The sequence below is a fragment of the Panthera uncia genome (genome assembly GCF_023721935.1).
Source record: "Panthera uncia isolate 11264 chromosome B3 unlocalized genomic scaffold, Puncia_PCG_1.0 HiC_scaffold_2, whole genome shotgun sequence".
NCBI classification, from domain to species: Eukaryota; Metazoa; Chordata; class Mammalia; order Carnivora; family Felidae; genus Panthera; species Panthera uncia.
In genome coordinates, this window is record NW_026057583.1 from 6235431 (window position 1) to 6254036 (window position 18606).

At 60.9% G+C, this 18606-nt stretch overlaps 1 protein-coding gene across 1 annotated transcript in view; it reads right to left on the reverse strand.

The window, feature by feature from the left end:
• ACSBG1 (acyl-CoA synthetase bubblegum family member 1) overlaps nucleotides 1–12639 on the reverse strand; it is a 22872-nt gene extending 10233 nt beyond the window's left edge. Inside the window, 5 exon segments of the mRNA XM_049614411.1 lie at nucleotides 3331–3451; nucleotides 3640–3728; nucleotides 4108–4328; nucleotides 11137–11243; nucleotides 12103–12639. Of these exon segments, the coding sequence (XP_049470368.1) occupies nucleotides 3331–3451; nucleotides 3640–3728; nucleotides 4108–4328; nucleotides 11137–11243; nucleotides 12103–12569 (1005 nt within the window). The 5' untranslated portion in view covers nucleotides 12570–12639.
• Nucleotides 12640–18606: the final 5967 nt, after the last annotated feature.

Consider the following 18606-nt stretch of genomic DNA (forward strand, 5'->3'; position numbering starts at 1 on the left):
TCTCTCTCTTGCTCTCAAAATAAATAAATAAACTTAAAAAAAAAAAAAAAAGAATCGGGGCACCTGGGTGGCTCAGTCGGTTAAGCGTCCGACTTCAGCTCAGGTCATGATCTCACAGTCTGTGAGTTCGAGCCCAGCGTCCGGCTCTGTGCTGACAGCTCAGAGCCTGGAGCCTGCTTTGGATTCTGTGTCTCCCTCTTTCTCTGCCCCTCCCCTGCTCATGCTCTGTCTCTATCTCAAAAATAAATAAAAATATTTTTAAAACAAAGAATGAAATCTTGCCATTTGCAACAACATGGATGGAGCTAGACAGTGTTATTCTAAGTAAAATAAATCAAGAAAGACAAATACCGTATGATTTCACTCATACGTGGAATTTAAGAAACCAAACAAGCAAAGGGAAATAAGAGAGGAGCAAACCAATGAACAGACTCTCAACTACAGAGAGCTCACTGACAGTTACTGAAGGGGCAGGGGTGGGGGACAGGGAAACGGGACGGGGAAGGAGGACACTTGTCCCGATGAGCACCGGGTGATGTAGGGAAGTGCAGAGTCATTATCTGTACACCTGAAACTACTATAACACTGAATGTTAGCTGTGCTGCAATTAAAATAAAAACAAGAAGCCAAAAAACATCAATAAATAGAAGCAGCCAAAGAATCAAGATACCCAAATATACGGAGAGGAACAAAGATATGAAATAATAGACTTCTCATCAGAAACTATGTAAAGTTAAAAACATTGGAATGGACTCTTTAAAAGGCTAAAAGAATAAAAGAAACCCTGTCATCACAGAATTTTAAACTACATGAAAATATCTTTTGAAAAAATGGAAATAAACATGTTTGCAGACAAAGAGAGACTGAGAGAATGTGTTACCATCAGATCTGTGTTACAGGGGAAAAAAAATTTTTTTAAGTACGCTTCATGCCCAGCATAGAGCCCAGAACAGGGCCTGAACTCACGACCCTGAGATCATGACCTGAGCTGAGATCAAGAGTCAGATGCTCACTGTCTGAGCCACCCAGGTGCCCAGAAGAAAACTCCTAAGGCAGGAGATGACACCAGATGCAAACATGTATCCACGTAAAGGAATGAGGACTGTCGGTGGCAAACGTGGGTAAATACGAAAGACATTTTTCCTTCTTTCAAAATGTCTGTGGGGCACCCGGCTGGCTCAGTCGGTTAAGCATCCGACTTCGGCTCAGGTCATGATCTCACAGCTCGTGGGTTTGAGCCCTGCGTCGGGCTCTGTGCTGACAGCTCGGAGCCTGGAGCCTGCTTCCTGCTTCAGATTCTGTGTCTCCCTCTCTCTGCCTCTCCCCTGCTTGCACTCTGTCTCTGTCTCTCAAAAATAAACAATTAAAAAAATTTTAGTTGTGTTCAAAACAGTGTACTGTAGGGTTTATAACCTTATAGACGTACGTTGCAAACAGCGCCAAGGACAGGGGGGAGGAGGAAGTATGTTGTCGCAAGATTCCTGCTTTACATGTGAAGCAATGTAGTCGTGTGATGGTAAGTAGTACGGCCTGACACTAGATGGCAGTATAGATCGTGTAATAAAGTGGACTGTGCGTAGTTAAAAAGGCAAAGGCAAACCCTAGCGTAATAGCAAAGAGGGGGAGCTAATTAGCCACTGGAGAGAAAACGGAATACCAAAAAACAAGATAAAGTAAAAATAAAAAACTCAATCCAAAAGAACTCCGGGAAGGGGAGAAAAGGGACAAAGCACAGGACACGTAGGAGCAGCAAACTGGTCGATTTAGTTTGTCCGGTGGGACAGAAAGGCAGGACCCAAGTCTGTGCAGTCTACAGGGGGACTTGGCTCTAAACCTAAGGACCCGATAGGTTCCAGGCAAAATAAAGCAGAAATACACGCCGTGCAAACACTAATCACAAGAATTCTGCGGTGACTCTCGCAGCGTAAGACAGAGTAGCTCTGGGACGAGAATGTTTCTCTTTAGGGATGTTTCTTAGCGACAAAGCGGTTACTGAATTGAGGGGACACACAACTCCATGCTGAGGGGACACACAACTCCATGCGGGTATATATATAACAGAACTGCAAAATCCCCGAAGCCAAAACTGATGGAACTGACAGCAGAAATGGACAAATCCACAATCACAACTGGGGGTTCAGCTCTCGGCCCTGGTCTTCGGTGGAACAGAGAAAATCAACAAGGACACACACGATGAAGCCATCAGCCATGCCGACGTTAATGTCGCCGACGCGTGTCCTTTCAGACGTGCACAGAGAGCAGTCGCCGAGACACCGCGTCATCCTGCCCACCACACGTGTGTACAAACAGGGGCTTCCGGTGGCAAAGTGCCCCAGGCAGTGAGACACAGTTCTCTCTCTGGAGAAAAGTCCCAGCCGGTGAATTAGAAAACCGACATTCTGCCTCCACTCAGTGGTGACCGTCAGTGGAGAAAGGCTGGTGGGGACCGTCACGGTGGAGGAGCGGTGCCCGCCCCCACCCCCAGAAGTTGAGGGAGAGGAGGAGAGCAGATCAATCCGGATCTCGGGACACTGCCCGGGACCGTTGACCCGGCTTCTGCCGCAGGCTGACGGCAACAGCCCCCACGTGTGGTCCCGTGCCGCGCCCCCCACCCCACCCCCCCGCCTGGCAGGTGTGTTCAGGACAGCGTGCGGGGCCCCACGCCCCCGGTGTCAGACGCAGCAGGTCTGGGGTGGGGCCTCGGGGTTTGCATTTCAAGCAGGTTCCCAGGTAAGGACGCTGCCGGCCGGCCAGCCAGCCTGGGCTTTGTTCTGAATTAAAGACAGAGACATGGCCACACACGGCCTGTGGCCGGTTCGTGTCCTGATTCAAAGGCACCTATGTCAAAACGGCCCTGCGGTGGGTGGCTGATGAGACCACCGGGATCGTGTGAGAGACATTTCGTGTGCTCGTGGAGAATGCATGCCTATTGAAATACTCAGGGGGGACATGAGTTCATGTCAGAGATTTGCTTCAAAAACTTCAGCGGAAGAGGCAGACTGGCACACTGCACGACGGAACACGACATGTGGGACCAGCACACGAGGGCCGGCCACACTCTTGCAGCCTGGTCTGCTCGGAAGCTTGCATGATGCAAATTTTACCTGGGGTGGACATTTCCTAACTCTGGGCCTCAGCGGCCCGACCAGGCGAGTGGGTGGGCACCCGTTGCCTTGTCTTGTTGTACGTGTATGTGTGTGACGTGGGGTTGCTGTGGAGGATGAGGGGGAGGGGTCCGGGAGGGAGGGATGGAAAAGCCCTTTGTAAGCTGGAGGTCTACGAGGACACCCGGCCCGGGGCCCCCAAGCCCAATTCCGCACTCCCCCAGACCTTCAAGATCTTTTCCAGCTGCTTCTGTGTGTCGACCACGATGATGTTGGCGCGGGAGTCGTGGGCGATGTACTGACAGGCCTCCGGGGAGCTGGTGGTATAGATGCCGGTGACGATGCCCCTGCGGGAGACCCAGGAGGGGTCCTGTCTGAGCCAGTGCAGAGGCCCAGCCCCTGCCCTGGAGGGCCCAGACAGGCAGAGGAGGCCCCCGGGAGGAAGGGGAAGTTGGGGAAAGAGGAAACAACCCTCCTTCCACTTTTGGCCCACCCCCGACCCACCAGAGACCCTGCCCCACCCACAGCCACTCACCCTGCAAACACCGTGCCCACCGCCGAGAAGAACCACTCCGGGGAGTTGAAGCCAAGGATGGCCACGCTGTGGGCCCGCTCCAGGCCGAGCTCCAGGACCAAGGCAGACAGGCCCGGTCAGCCGGCTCAGAAGGGGGCCTCTCACGCCCAGCGGGGCCCCTTCCAGAGCGCAGGGACCAGCCTCCCAGGCACCCAGTCAGAGGGCACCCCGGGCCCTTCCCGCCCAGCACACCAGGCGGCCCCGCTCATCCGAACGCGAGCACAAATGAAAAGTAAGTGCTGAGTGCCCGGCGGGTGATGAGGGCTCAGTAAAGGTAAAACCCTCAGAACGGGGCCCGGCCCACCGCACCCACCCAAAAAGTGTTGGAGGCTCCACAGTTATCATTTCTAAAGGCTTGTCAGGCGGGGGTCGGGGAGCAGGCCTCCGAGGGCCCAGAGCTGGAGGGCAGGTCTGGGGAGGGGCCCTCACCTTCAAGAAGCCCTTGGCGGTTCTCCGGGCCAGCAGGTAGTACTGGGAGTAAGAGATGTGCTCCCACACGCCCTGGCGCTTGAAGCCCAGGGCGCTGAGGTCCCTGTACTTGTCCAGGGCCTCGTGGAACATCTGGTGCACGGTGTAGGGCGGCTGTGGGCAGGTGGGGTGGACACGCAGGTGGACGCGTCCGTCGGCCCGGGTGGTCCACAGCGGCTCCTCTGCAGGGGGAGACCGCGGCTGGGATCACGCCGGCCTAGGGTCACCCCCTCCCGGGGCCCCTGGGCCTTCCTCGGGCCGGGACTTTGGTCCCGAAAGTGCTTTGGCTGCTGGCAGACAGGCGAGGGATTGGGGTGGGCGGGAGGCTGCCCGGAGGAGGAGGTCTGATGGCCCCGAAGCACGGACAAGGCTTAGGGATGCAGCAAGGAGGCGGAGGCCTTGGAGACACGGAGGCCCCTGTGTCTGCTCCCACCGTCACGCCAGCTGGAACTTGTCCCAAGGCAGGGCTCCCTCAGATCCCAAGGTCCTGCCTCTGCCTCCTGAGAACGGGCCGGGGACAGACTGGCTGGACAGAAGGTCAAAGCAACAAGAATGGCAGCGCCCCGAGGGGCTGATCTGAGCCTCCTTCTGTTTCTTTATTTCTGGTAAAGACCAGCATGGTGCCCGACCTCACCCCAGCCTCTGTGTCAGGGAGGAACAGGGGTGGTGGGGACTGGGGGGCACGGCCCCGCCGAAGGGGAGGCTGCCCTCGGCCTGGGAGCTGCCGTCTGGCGGGAATGGATACCGAGGCTCACCCGACGTCTGGGAGTTGTAAATGTCGGCTCGCACTTCTAGAAAACACTGTGTGGACCAGGTCACCCATCCTCAGTTCTGTGACCCCAGTAAGTCCCTGGTGGAGCACATCTCAGCCACCCCCGCCCCCCCCACACACTCAGACGGCTCCCAGCTTTCACCCTTGTTCTAGGCTCCCCGCAGGAGAGAGTTCTAGAAGTGTTCACTGGATCAGAAGGGAAAAGCTTTTGGACTTTTGGGGGACATTTTAGAGCTCCTTCATCTAACTTCTGCTCTCCTGCGCCCGGCGCGGACCCCCCTCCCCGTCAGCGGCCTCACCTCACGGCACCTGCGCTCCCGCTCGAGGGAGGACAGAGGGGACGGAGGAGAGAAGGGCCCTCTGTCTCTGTGCAGGGGCGGGGCCCGGGGCTCCACCTCCAGCCCCTCTCCATACCCAGTCCTCACCCCCCGGAGTCACTCCCCTGTGGTCAGAGGTCCTGCTTCCCGAGCACCTGCCTCGTGCCCGGTGGGGGTGTGTGTCTTCTGTCACAACCTCTGTTCCGTCCCTGCAGACCCCACGAGAAGCAGGCCGGGGAACAGCTTCCGGCTGCTGGCAAAGCTGGGGTTCCGACCCACAGGCCCATGCTGACCCCAGCTCCTTTGGGAAAGGACTGTCCTGCCTCCTGCCCAAGTCCTAGAAGCCTCAGGAGCCGTGATCCTGGACAGCTGTCACCTTAGGCCACTGCCTCTTCCCATGTTCTGGGGCTCCCGGAGTGACCTTTCTGAACCCAGATCTGACCTGTTCGAGGGCCTCCCATGACTCCCCTTGACCACAGGGTTGTGTCCACACTGTGGCCTCTAGGAAGGCCCTCCCCAAAGGGCTCCTGGCCCCTGTGACCTCGGCCCGCCCCCTTCCTCACAGCCAGCCTGAGCGGCGCTCGGCCCCCCTGCCCCCGCCACGCTGCTGGGCCCCCTCCCCACCACGCACGGGGGCCTCCCGTCCTGCAGGCCTGGGAGGCCCTGCCCTGTTCAGGATCCTTCTGGTGCAGCTGCCACGGCTCGGGGCCTCAGCCTCTGGTGCCGGCTGCCCAGAAGGAAGACAGAGCATCTCCGAGCCTGGGGTGTCTCACGCTCCCCTCTGTCCCCTCACCTCCACGTGCTCCCACCGCTCAGCCTTATCTCTGTCCAAATAGAAGTCTCTGGACCTTGAGTCAGAAGCCCCGTTCTTAGCAAGGTGGACGGAGCACTCGGAAGGACGCACGCGCCCACAAGCCTGAGCCGTGGACCCCAGCCGTGTCCCCCGACCGCAGGACTGGGCACAGAGCCCAGGCCCTGAACCAGGCCCGCGAGGCCACTGCGCCACGGAGGCCGCTGTCTGGGGCAGGCGCGCTGACCTACAGGGTGACGGAGGCCACGGCGGGCAGGGAGCGGAGCCCCTGGCCACCTCCTGGGCTCTTTCCTTCCCTGCCTGTCCTCATGACCACCTGCTGGGACTGAAGCCGCCGGACCCACGGCCAGCCTGCTGACCTGGGTCTCTCCCAAAGTGGAAAGCGTGAAGCAGCAGAGATGTCCCCAGGCACCCAGACGACACTCACTGCCGGCCAGGGTGCTGTGCAGGGTGGGAGTGTGAGCTGGCGCAACCTTCCTGGGGGCAAGCGGGTGACACGCGTCGCGGGCTCCAAGACGGAGTCACCTTTGAGCCAGAAATCACGCTTCCAGGACGCGCCCACGGGAACCAAGCAGAGATACAGAGACAGCACTGTGGTCACCCATGTCCAACAGGGGCTGGGGACCCACCAGGGTGCGGCCACGCCCTGGGCTCTCGGTGGCCATTAAAACGAAGTGTTTAAGGACGTTGAACGACCAGGAAACGTCCACAGGAGGACATCGGGTGGACAGTGCGCGTCACAAGTGCAGGCATGTGCGTGAGCGTCACAAAGCTCCCACGCTCGGCCTCAGGAACCTCTCCCTTCCTCCCCTAGACTCTGCGCCCCTGCAAGCGCCCCCTGGTGGGAACACGTGTGCCACCCATTAGGGATGCCGACAGACAGAACTTTAGCTGGGGGCTAGAGGGCCAGTCGCAAATTCCCACACAGCACGTCAGAGTGAGAAGGCTTGAGTCCCGGAGAGGCAGGGATAGCCAAGGTCACAGCAGGGTAGGGGCAGAAGTCGGACAAGACCTCAGTCCGTCCTGGGGGCTGCCTTGCACCCAGAGCGGGTCAGTGAACGGGTGTAGGCCTGGGAGGGCCACAGTCCGTTCCCTTGGGGACGCTGTTGGGGGAGGAGAAAGTGGTGGCCGAGTCCCCTGACCCTCTGCCACGGGGTGGGCCGCCCGGAACCAAGCAGCAGGGAGGGACACAAGCCGTGTGGTCCCCAGGCTGATGGCAGAGACATACGAAGTCAGGGTGACCTGCCAGTCCTTTATTCTTTTCATTTTTTTCTTCTTCACCCCAGCGTGTGGCCCGAACTCACGACTCTGAGATCGAGAGTCACATGCTCTACCGACCGAGCTGTCCACACCCCACCTTGAAGTTCACAGGGACACAGACCTGCCAGACCCAACCAAGCTCACTGCTACAGTAACAGCCAAGGGCACGGCCAGGACCCAATCACGGTCCCTGTCACCCAGGAAGGCGCCCTAGATCCCGACTGGACCCAGCTCCAAAAGGCAACCAGCCATTCAAGTGACAGAGAACCCAGCCAGCACACAATACAGCCCACGGCCCAGAGCACGAGGCAGAGGGTGACCGCTGAGTGCTGCGGGTGGGCTTTCCCAGGGCCCGCCTGCCCTTCTCCCTCCTCCTCCCCCTCCCCCTCCCCCTTCCACCTCTTCCTCCCCCCTCCCCCTCCTCCACCCCCCTCCTCCACCCCCCTCCCTTCTCCCTCCACCTCCTTCTCCTCCCCCTTCCCCATCCTCCCCCCCCTCCTCCTCCCCTCTCCTCGTCCTCTCCCTCCTCCTCCTGTCTCTCTCCCTCAGCCCAGGTCACGGCCTGACCTTATCAATCACCCATTATTCAGGGGGTGGCTGGGCAGGCAGGGAGCTATTTTCCTTGGGGCTCTGGAATAACAGCATCTGAATAGCAGAGGAAATCACTCTCAGTTGTCTGGGGAGGAGAACTCAGAGAGGAGAGGCCCCAGGGATATTTTCTGTGGGAAGTGGCCTGTTGTACAGATGGAGGGGTACGCTGGCCCTAGGAGAAAGGTGGTTCTCGGCCAGGGACAGATCTCTCTCCAAGAATGCTCCTTCTGACTGGACCCTGGTGTCCCTGCCACAGAGGCCAGTCACGGACTAGAGCCGGCACACTCCCACTCCACACGGGCCCTTGGAAACCGCCTACCCCATGCCAGGCACTCTAGGGGAAGTATAAGAGAAAGAGAAGGATGTGACTCCAGATAAGGACAAGGCCGGCCTGGGACAGAACGGTTTGTCTAGCCCTTGTACGGAACCCACTAGAATGGAGTGTTGGCTCCACGGTGTCTGAGGTTTCTCAGTGGTTCAGGGGAGACACCCGTTCCACCTGGGAGCCAGCCTTCTTGCCCGAGGGCCAGGGGCTGTGGACTTGTGGCCACTAAGCGGAGAAACCCTGGGCTCCCTGGGCCTCCATTTCCCCATCTGAATTGCAACCTGGATCTGCAGGGCGGGGCTGGGGCGGGCTGACATGGGCTCTGGGGACACGGCGGTGGACGTGCTCCGGAAACGCACAGGGGACCCTGAGCTGGTCTCCATCGGCTGGAGAGAAGAGAGGTCTGGGCCCGGGGTGGGAGCAGCTCAGCCCGGAGCCCTAGGGCACGGGTGCCCCCAACCTGTTTTGTGGTTGAGGAGGCTGGGGTTCCCACTGTTCCCGCTTCTCAGGTGAGGATCTACCTGCTCGAGTGTCCTCTGTTCTCTGGGAAGCCTTCCCTCCCATCCCCTCCCCACCCCCACCCCACCCCCACCCCAGGCTCAGCTGAGCTGTCTTCTGCCTCCCACTGTCCCCAGCCTCAGGCTGTGGGCTCCCCAGGTCAAGGGTGGTATCTGTCTCCTTGCAGCCAAAGAGAAGCCATGACCTTGAGCATCTGGGGAGGGCAAGACTGAGAGACTGAGCGGTGCCCTTTGTACCCCCTGACCCACCAGGGACTTCACGGGGCTAGAAACCCCCAGCACCAGAGCTCCCCAGTGGGTGTGGGGGGTTCCTAGGAAGCACGGGTATGGGGAAGAAGCCCCATCCCCAGCGGCTGCTCTCCCCTGCCCTCCTCCCCTTCCCTGGGGTCTTGGCCTTGCCCTGCTCCAGCTGGGGGTTTGTGCTCAGCTAGAAAGAACTAGAAAGCAATGTGTCTCCAGGCCCTGGCACAAGGCTGCCTTTGTGTAGGGGTCAGATTCTGGCAGCTCTGTGGCCCTATTCAGGGGCTCCCGCCCCCCGCCCCCACCACCAGCTCAGAGCCTAGCCTGGACAGGGGCTTGGGGACCTTCAAGCTTCTGGGAACTCAAGGAGACTCAGGTGGACGCTCGCTCCTGAAGGAAGATGCCCAGGGGGGCTGCTAGCCCAGCAGTTAGCTGGAGGGGAGGCAGGGCCTGGAGGGGACCGTACTGTCACCAAGGCCCAAAGAGGCAGCGTGGCCAGTTGAGAGTTCTACTTCTTACTAGCTGTGTGACTCTGAGAAACTCACGGGGCCTCTCTGAGATGGTTTCCTCCATCAAATGGGAATGCGAAAGTGCCTGCCCTAGGGCTGTTTTGAAGATGAGGTGAAGAGTGCCAGCAGCACAAAGCCCGGCCCAGGGGACAAGTCCAACAGAAGTCCGCCCTCTTCTCAGGGCTCAATCCCGGTGGTGGTAGCCTCCAAGTCCCGCCCCTTAGTCTCCCACGCAGCCAGCGCCTTCCCCAACCTTCCAGAGAGAAGCACAGGCTCCCGCCCCCTTCCCGGGGAGTTGAGAGCCGGGCTCCTCAAGTTGCCTGGGAGTCTGGAGAGAAGCCACCCCCCTGCCCCGCCCCACCCCGCCCCTGGCAGCAGGCTGGCACCTGGCCGGGCGCGTCTCTGCAGCTGCTCCCCAGAGACACGGGGGCTGCACAGGGGAGGCTGGGCCGAGCACGAGCCGCACGCCGGGCCCGTGGGGGCTCAGGAGGCCTGCCCGGCAGTGCCCTGGGCAGTGCAGGGTCCCGTGGGGCGGCTCCTCCCGGTGCCCGCTGACAGAAACGGTGCCAGGAGACCCCTCTGGCCGGCGACGCTCGGCCTGGGAGAGGAGCGGCTTGTCTGATGGCAGCAGGCGCCCCACGGCGGGAGGCGACCGGCATTCGCTCCGCAGGAAGCCAGGCGGCCCGGGGCGCCCAAGGAACCCACCCTCCTTACGCCTCTTTGCGTCTCTTCCAACGGGCATGGCGACCTCCGCCTTGACCCTGCCTCTGTCCTCCCACCAGGCCCGTCCCCCGCCCAGGAAAGCCAGGCCAGAGGAAATCTGGGGGAGGGGGCCCCGGGCCTCCCCTTCCACCTCTTGCCTGGTTCCGCCCTCACCCGCCAGGGGCCCAAACACCACCTCACACACTACCGTTTGCTCCCCGAAACCCACGCCTCGGCTGACGACGGGGAGGACGCCAGGTGGGCCCGGACTGAAGATCATCCTACAGAGATACGCCCGCCACAAAGGCTTCCACCAAAGCCCCGGGCCGGGGGTTGGGGTGCTCTGGGGGCCGGGGCTGCTCTGAGGAGCCCGGGGGACTCAAGCCCGGGAAGACCCGCCCCTCCGCGGGCCGCTCTTTGCCCCCCAGAGGTGACACCGGACAGGGACAAAACGACAACAGTGGACCACCCCACGGACAGCGCAGAACTCAGGAGACGGCGACCCTCCGTGCCAGGCACTCGCTGTGTCCGTGTTCGTTCAGCTTGTGCTTTGCCACAGTGTTGTCATGAGCCATTAAAAACGAGCATGCCCTGTGTTACTACCGTTTTGATGACTCTTCGGGGTAAATGGTAACTCTGCCTCCCTCAAAGTGCAATTATCTGAGGGTCAAGGTCTTTAAAAGGGCACATGACTCTCCAAGCCTCCGCATGGACTCTGCTGGCTGCCACCCACCGGCCTCGCCGCAGGCGACAGGGGCTCCACCGGGTCCCAGCGGCCCGGCAGCCCGGCCCCAGGGGAGGCCCCGCCGCCTCCCGCCGCGGCCCTCCCGACCACCCCTTGCCTTCCCTCGTGCTCGGCCCCGACGCGGCCCCGAGGAAAGGGTGTGCTGGGCCCCCGGCTCGCCTCTGCCTCTGCCCGCAGCCCACAGCCTCCCGGCCGCTCACCTGAGCAATCCAGCTGGGCACCCCTCGCCTTCTCCGGGGACGGGGACGAGAGCGGGAGAGCATGGCCGAGGGACTCTTTGGAGAGCGCCTGCCCATCACTCGGAGAGCTGGAGGGGAGGGGAGAAACGACGTGAGACCCTCGGGGCCTGGCCCGGCTCTCCAGTGCCGGCCCCGCACCCACATCGGCACCTGGGGGTGCCGCCGGCCTCTCTCCGCCTCGCGGGCTGCTCTGCGTCCCCGTGGGGGTCAGGGAACAGGACCTCAGTAGCTGTAGGGCCACCCTCAGCCCACCCAGCCTGTCCCACAGGCTCCGAGGGCTGCTGCACACTCCTCTGTTGTGTGGCTCTCTCTGGACTCGGTGTCCCCGTCCGGACAGGACTCCGAGCACGACTCCAGCGGGGGCCCCCCTCCTCACCCCACATCCACCAGGCCTCGGGCATTGAAAACAGTCACGCTTAGAAGCTCAGAGCAGAGCTGAGGACGGTGCCAGGGCTCCCACGGGCCTCTCCTCCCAGGAGGGCGTGTCGGGTGCCCTATGCCTTCCCCAGTGGAGGGGACAGGCATGGGCTAGAGAGCTCCGGTCCACATCCTCCTCGCTTCCCAGGCATGGTGGCCCTGGACAATGATCTCCCTTCCAGCCAGAGAACCCAAGGGGTTATAGGGCCTCGTGGTCAACCTATTGATCCACAGCAGCATTCTTCCTCAGGGTTCAACCGGCCAGACCTCAACCGCCTGGGTGATGAGCAGACAGAGGTCAGTGCACACCTCAGCCAGGCAGGAATGTAACCCCACACAACTCCAGGGACACGTTTCACAGTCATCGGCTATGCAAACAGTGCCTACTGGAGTTGTGCAGCCTGCAGCCTGCACAACTGGTCACGGCAGCCCTGAGGACGGGACCCTGGCTCCCGTCAGGGTGGGGCTAGTCCCACCCCCACCCAGTTCCCAGGCTGTCGGGCCAGTTACCTGTTTGTCACACTCGGTCTTACTTCTTGCTGGTACTGCAGGTTCAAACTAAGTTTGCGAACACACCCAGGCCCACCTGGAGGCAGTCTGCTTAAGAACCTGATAGGTTTTAAATCGAAAGACATCAGGAGGTTGTGAAGGGAGGGGCGTAGGGACAAGGGGGCTGAGTGGGGGCTGAGTTGGTCCCCTTCTTGTGTGTGAGCAAGGTGGCCTGTCCCAGGGAAGCCACCGGAGGGGTGAAAGGATACAATTTCTGGGGTGGGGCTTCCGCACCAGGTGGAGGGTTCTGAGCTTGGAGCTCGTCCAGCCGACTGTGGGTCATTGGTCACCACCATTACGTTGGGGTCGCAGCGGGGCCCCTCCACATTATACTGATACAAACAGCCCTGAGCTCTGGGCGCAGACACGAATGAGGTCCCCCACCGGGAGCCCCAACGCGGGTGCCACAAACTTGGTGCAATGTCCATGCTGTCCCGGCCACGTCCCGGAGACGAGCGAGTCTTCCAGAGGGTTGGCCTTTGACAGCACCCGCTGGGCAGCTCACCCTCGGACGGGCCAGGGCCGCCACTGGCTGTGATCGCTCGCCATCCGAGCCACCTCCTCACAGACAAGTCTGGAAACCCTCGCCATCAAAAGGCACAGACATTTCCCCCGCTAATGAAATCTGTATAAACTGGTTCTGGATTTAAAACAGCGAAACCCAGACTACAGGAAAAGACGGCCGCCTAAGGAAGCCGGGAGCCAAACATACTCATCATGACTAGAGCCTTCTGTTTGCTGGGGACCTTGGCCAGTCTCTCGTGACTCAGATGTGCTGACGTCCACTCCCCCATCCTGCTCTGTCCTTCCCTCGGTGACAGGGTGGAGTGGGTCCCCTGCCTCTGCCTGCCGTGACAGGGACACCTTGCTCACGGCCCATGTCGCGCAAGAGGTTCCCACTCAACCCCTAAGCCCTGTGCCCGAAGGATACCGGATGCCTAATTAAGAGAAGGCCAAATTCCAATTTTCCAAGTGAGGAAAGCACGCTCTTCCCCTCACCAGAGCCCTTGAGATCCCATCTCTTTCCGGGGATGTCACCCTCGCCCACTGACTGAGCCCAACCTTCCTATAACGTTCCTGCTCACTCGGGGCCATAACTAGTAACTGGTGTCCTGTCCACTCAACACGCCCGGGAAGGGAGCCACGCCCTGTCACGCTGGGGTCTGCGCCCTCCCGTGTGGCCACAGCCCCCATATCAGCGTTGGGGACGCCGCTGCTGTATCATCGCTCACCCCCGCCTGCGTTCCTGTGGGGGCAGCCGCTCACCTGGGGCACCCTGGGGTGCATCGTGGTGAAGCCGGACCACCCAGCCTGCTGTCCCCAGACTGTAAGCCAGAGGCACAGCTTCCAGAGTGGGATCTGTCATCCTCAAAGGAGGGCACGTGACATGCGAAGCGTCCCCACAGCTCTGACCCCTCACACGCACCTGGGCCCTTCTGACTCCTGCGCTCTGGACAGCGTGGCACCGGGATCCACTCAGGGACCCTTAAGTGAGGTGGGGCCACCGTGATTAGCGCCCCGGCCCGACGTAGGTGCTTAGCACAGTGTTCCCGGCCTTCTGGAACACCACACTCCTCCTGCCCTCACACACCCCATAAGCACCTAGCCCTCTTCTTACACAGAAACCAAATGTCTTTAGCACCTGCCCAGTGGCTCTGGGAGCAAGGAAGCCCTCAAAGGGCGCATGGCGTGCCTACACTGTGCAGGGTGGGGGCTGGGCGGGGGCCTGGGGGAGCCTGCACTCCCTCTCCCGACCATCTCTGGTCAGGTGGTCTCTCCCTTCTCTGCCTGTCTTGCCAGAGGCGCTGATGGGAGAGCCCACTGAGCCTCATTCAGCAACTCCTCCAGGGAGCCCTCAGGGATTATCTGCAACACTCTCACTCTCACAGCCTTTGAACACTCAGGTTTAGGCTCTGAAGGCCACACATGGCTTGGTAAGCTCTGTGGGCCGTGTGTCCTTGGGCCCTGGGCCACACTGAGGTGCAGAGCAGGAGTCAGCAGACACACAAGCCCATGGGCTTTCCCATGGGAGCCCCTCCTGGACGGGGGTGCATCGCCTGGCTATTTCTGTGGTCTTTCTTCCCTTTCAGCGTTTAGCAGCCAGGTCACTGTCCTGTACACAACAGGGGCTCAATAAATGCCTTCTTGGACAATATAGCATTGAGGTTCGTCAGAACTGGCCTGCCTGGGTTCAGCTCGCTTCACTAGCTGGGTGACTGTGGGCAAGGCACTGCACCTCTCTGAGCCCCGGCGCTCCGCGCCAACCCTGTGGCGTCATGAGCACATGTGAGCCCGGCAAAGTGCATGTGCACGTCTGCTCTCCTCCTACTTCCGGGGCCATCACGGATCTTTCTGGGAGTAAGGAAGAGACAATGCTTCGGTACGACTGGGAGGGTGATTAACTGCAGTGACGGGGGGTCCGGCGCCGGTGGAGGAGGCGGGGCCTGCTTCCTTACACGGTCCTCAGGATGGAGCCGGCAGACCTGAGCAGGAGCATCTCTGGCATGGTCCCCGCGGGGCCGCGGTCTCTAGCTCACCCAGGACGGCGCCGGGACCGCAGGGAACTCATCAGCCCGGGGGAGGCCCCGCTCCACCAGACCGCCCTGCAACAGAGACACAGCGTGTGTCACGGCCGAGGCCGCTCGGGCCCCAGGCAGGGCTCACCCTCTCCAGGCCTGGCACCGGTCTCTAATCTGCTGCCTCCTGAGCCCACAGGGCCACTAGCTTGAGAAACGGACCCACCGGAGGCCTCCGTCTCTGCTCCCAGGCGGGCTCGCTCACTAGGATGAGGCAAGAGACCGGGCCCCCTGGCCTCCTGCTACGCAGAGTCCTCACCGCCCTTGGCAGTCCTCCCCAATCCTGTTCCCGACGTCCCTCTGCCCAGGGCGCTCAGAGAGCCCAGCTCCCGGACACCCAGGGCGTCCAAACATTTCCCCAACCCTGAGAGGCCCAGGCTGGGAGCTGAGCCAGATCACCTCCAGGTGCCCCGCTCCGTGTCACACGGTCGGTCGCAGCCTGCCCCGGTAGCGGCTTCCTCACCGGCTCCCGGACCCCGCCACAGTGGCCCTCGCCCCTGGTGGCCCGTCTCACCTCGAAGATCAGTCCCGGCAGCTCTCTAGGGACCCGGCTTCCAGGCAGAGGACCGCGCCGAGGACTCTGGGCCGCGTGGGCCCAGCGGGCCTTCCCCCTCTATGTTGGCTGGTCCGGAGCGTGTGCCCGCGCCGTCGGCCAAGCCAGCCGTCGAGAGCTGGGAGCCCGCGCTGCTCCCGGTAATGAGGCAGCCCAGGCTGGGCGTGTTTGCGGGGACCCGCCCCGGACCGCCTGAGGCACCGGGGAAGGCGTGGCCGACACCTCTGACCCACCTGGCTCCGGCCCAGCGGCCCACCTGCAGGCCTTACATAAGCAGGTGGGAAGGCCCGGAGGGGTCTGCGGGGGCGGGCGGGCTGCCGGCCTGTTGGCAGTGGTCCTCGGCAGGGCGACACCGCTCTGCCACTGGGCCCTGCACCTGGGCCGGCCTGGGCCCCGCGGCTGCCGGAAGCGTAACTTTTCGTCCTGTTTTGTTTTGCCTTTTTAACCGTTCCGGAATGCACGACCGTGCCCAGGCTCTGTGTGCGTCGGCTCCCAGCGCCCTGCCCGCAGCCCCGTGCCGGGGACTTGGGGACAGGCTCCACGGCCCGAGGAGGCACCTACACAGGCCCCTGCACAGGCCCAGGGGCCTGGTGTCCGTGCGCAGAGGGAGGCAGAGCCGGACGGACGCCACGCTTCCCGGACCCCGCGCTGGAACCAGGACGCCACTGCACCGCGTGCACCCCATCTGCGCACCGGGAAGCCCCGCCCCCTGCCCCAGGATGACCTCGCGCCTGCGCCTTGCCCTCTGGTGCTCCTCCAGGGCTTGTCTCGGTCCAGGGACTTGAACATGAACCTTCTAACACCAGGGCCCCTGCTCCTTGGAGTTTCCGCCCCCCGCCCAGGCACCCCTGCAGGCCCGGGGTCCCTCACCCCTACGGCAGACAGCCCTACTGGGTGTTAAGGGGAAATTTTAAATCCTGTGAAGGCCCAGGAGCAGGGCACAGCGGCCGCGACGGGGCTGGGCCGTTCCAAGGCCCTGAACCCAGTCGGAGGGCAGAAGACCCGCAGACCACTCCGCGGAGGGGGTGGGTCGGTGCCAGCGTGCTCACTTCAAGAAAATTCTGCCCGTCACCAAATCCCAACTCTTCGAGTTCTCTGTTCCTTGCAATACGTGACCAGAGCCACCCGCGGATGCCCGGCAGCTTGGGTCTGCGGTACTAGCCCCCAGCCTCCCACGACTTCTCCCCGTCCTCCGCCCTGGGGTCCCCAGTGGACTTTGGAAACCTGTGCTCTGACCCAACCCCTGAGGACATGTCTCTGTCCCAGAGGATGAGCCTGGCTCTTGGCCTCCCTTACTGCTCTCCCGCAGAGGGCCAGCAGGTGATGTTAATCATTGGACTTGGTGCTGGGCATGCAAGTGGCTGGGAGCGGCGGCAGAAAGTTCAAGGGCTGGCAAGAACCCCAGGCTTGGCTCTCTCAGCCCCCTGGGCAGCCTCATGTGCCCTCCCCTCTGGAGGTACAGTTTCTAAACTGATGAGGAAGCCAGGCAAATAGGCTTAACTTCAGGTTCGGGATGGCTGGGGACACGTGTCATCTTGGCTTTCCATCTCCTTGCAGTGCCCACAAGCTGGCCTGCCCACTGTTCTTCAGATCCCTCCTCTTCCAGGAAGCCCTCTGGGAGGGACCCTCTGGAGCTGCCCTGGCTGAGCCCTCCCAGAGCACTTAGCATAGAGGTTGGGTGTTATTTTAGTAAACATAGTTGTCTACCATGAAATAAAAATCTTAACTAAGCCCACATTCTCAGAGCTGATGTCTCCCTTCCGCACGGCCAACGGTTCCAGGAGGGTCCTTCTCTCATGGTGACGACCGGCTTAGCAGCAATCTATGCAGACACTGCGGGGGCATGGGGCAGAGGGACTAAGATCCCGGCTCTCGCCTTGGAGGCTGAGAGATGGTGGCAGTGACAGCAAACAGAGAAGCATTCAAGGTCACTGGGGTCACCAGACCCAGGCTGGGGCTGGGGTTAGAAAGTTGGCAAGGAGCGAAGGTTCGACTATTTTACAAGTGTCCCAAGGCAGTGGTGCAGTGGGGGAGGCTGGCCCCGAGGGGGAAGTGCCAAGGCCCTGGTGACAGGTCAGCTCAGGGGGACCTCGGTCAAGCAGAGGTCTTCTGGGGACCCACAGTCTCTCCGAGAGGTGAGGACAGGGCAGGATGGTGTAAGACACGTTCCCCGGACCTGGTGTCTGGGGCAAATGCCCTGCGGCCAGCAGGGGAGTGGGTGTGGGAAGAGGCTTCAGCCTCCCAGGCTGGTCCCGGTCTCTTGGGTTGGCTCCTGCCATGTTGGGTGGGGTCAGCGCCACCGGCCAGTTCACTTCTAACCCAGTTGGCGAGAGCAGCATGAAGAGCGCTGTCAGGACAGATCACAAAGCTGCATAGAAATAAGTGCATCCATCCTCAGGCTCTGTTGCAAAACCCAGAAAGAGCTGGCAGGTAACCCGGTTGTGCCCGAGACAAAGTTCTCTGGGCCTGGACATGTGGGTTCTAGCCTGGGATCTGCCTCGGCTGGCTGAACGTGGTGAGTCCCTGGTCCTCTCTGGGACTCAGCTTCCTCAGGTACGTCCCGGACACCGGGCCTTCCGATTTTCCATCTGTGACCGGATGTGGGTGCCTCACTGGAATTCTGCTGCCCTAGGCAGGGTCAAGGCCACAAGCCTCCGTGCTGCCAGGCCCCTCGGCCTGAGGGGCAGAGGGAAGGGGGTGACGTAATAAACTTACGTAATAGCTGGTACCGGGCATCGTGCAGCACCTGTCGCCCGCGAGGCCACTCTGTCTGCACCTCATGCACATCAGCACGTCCGGCCCTCAGGCAGCCCGATGAAGTAGCTCTCACTAGCATTCTCCCTTTACAGACAAGGAAACTGAGGTACACAGAGATTTTTGTCACTTGCTCAGGGTCTCTTGGTTAGCAGAGTCAGGCAACAGATGCAGGCAGGTAGGTTTCAGAGTTCATACTCTTTTTGTTTTTGTTTTTGAGAGAGAGAGGGAGGGACAGAGAGCGCCAGCCGGGGAGGGGCAGAGAGAGGGACACACAGGATTCGAAGCAGGCTCCACGCTCATCACGGACCCTGCCGTGGGGCTTGATCCCACGACCTCAAGGTCATGACCTGAGCCAAAACCAAGAGCCGGAGGCCTCACCGACTGAGTCACCGAGGTGCCCCCATTTCACTTTTTTTCTTTTTAAGTGCAAACTAACATGTACGGAGCACTTAGCATATGCCAGGCACCCTTCCGATTGCTTTACATGTATTAAGTCATTTAATTATATCAATAATCCTATAAAGTAGGTACCGGATTACAATATAACCCCCATTATATGGGGCTGAGCAAGCGCAGAGA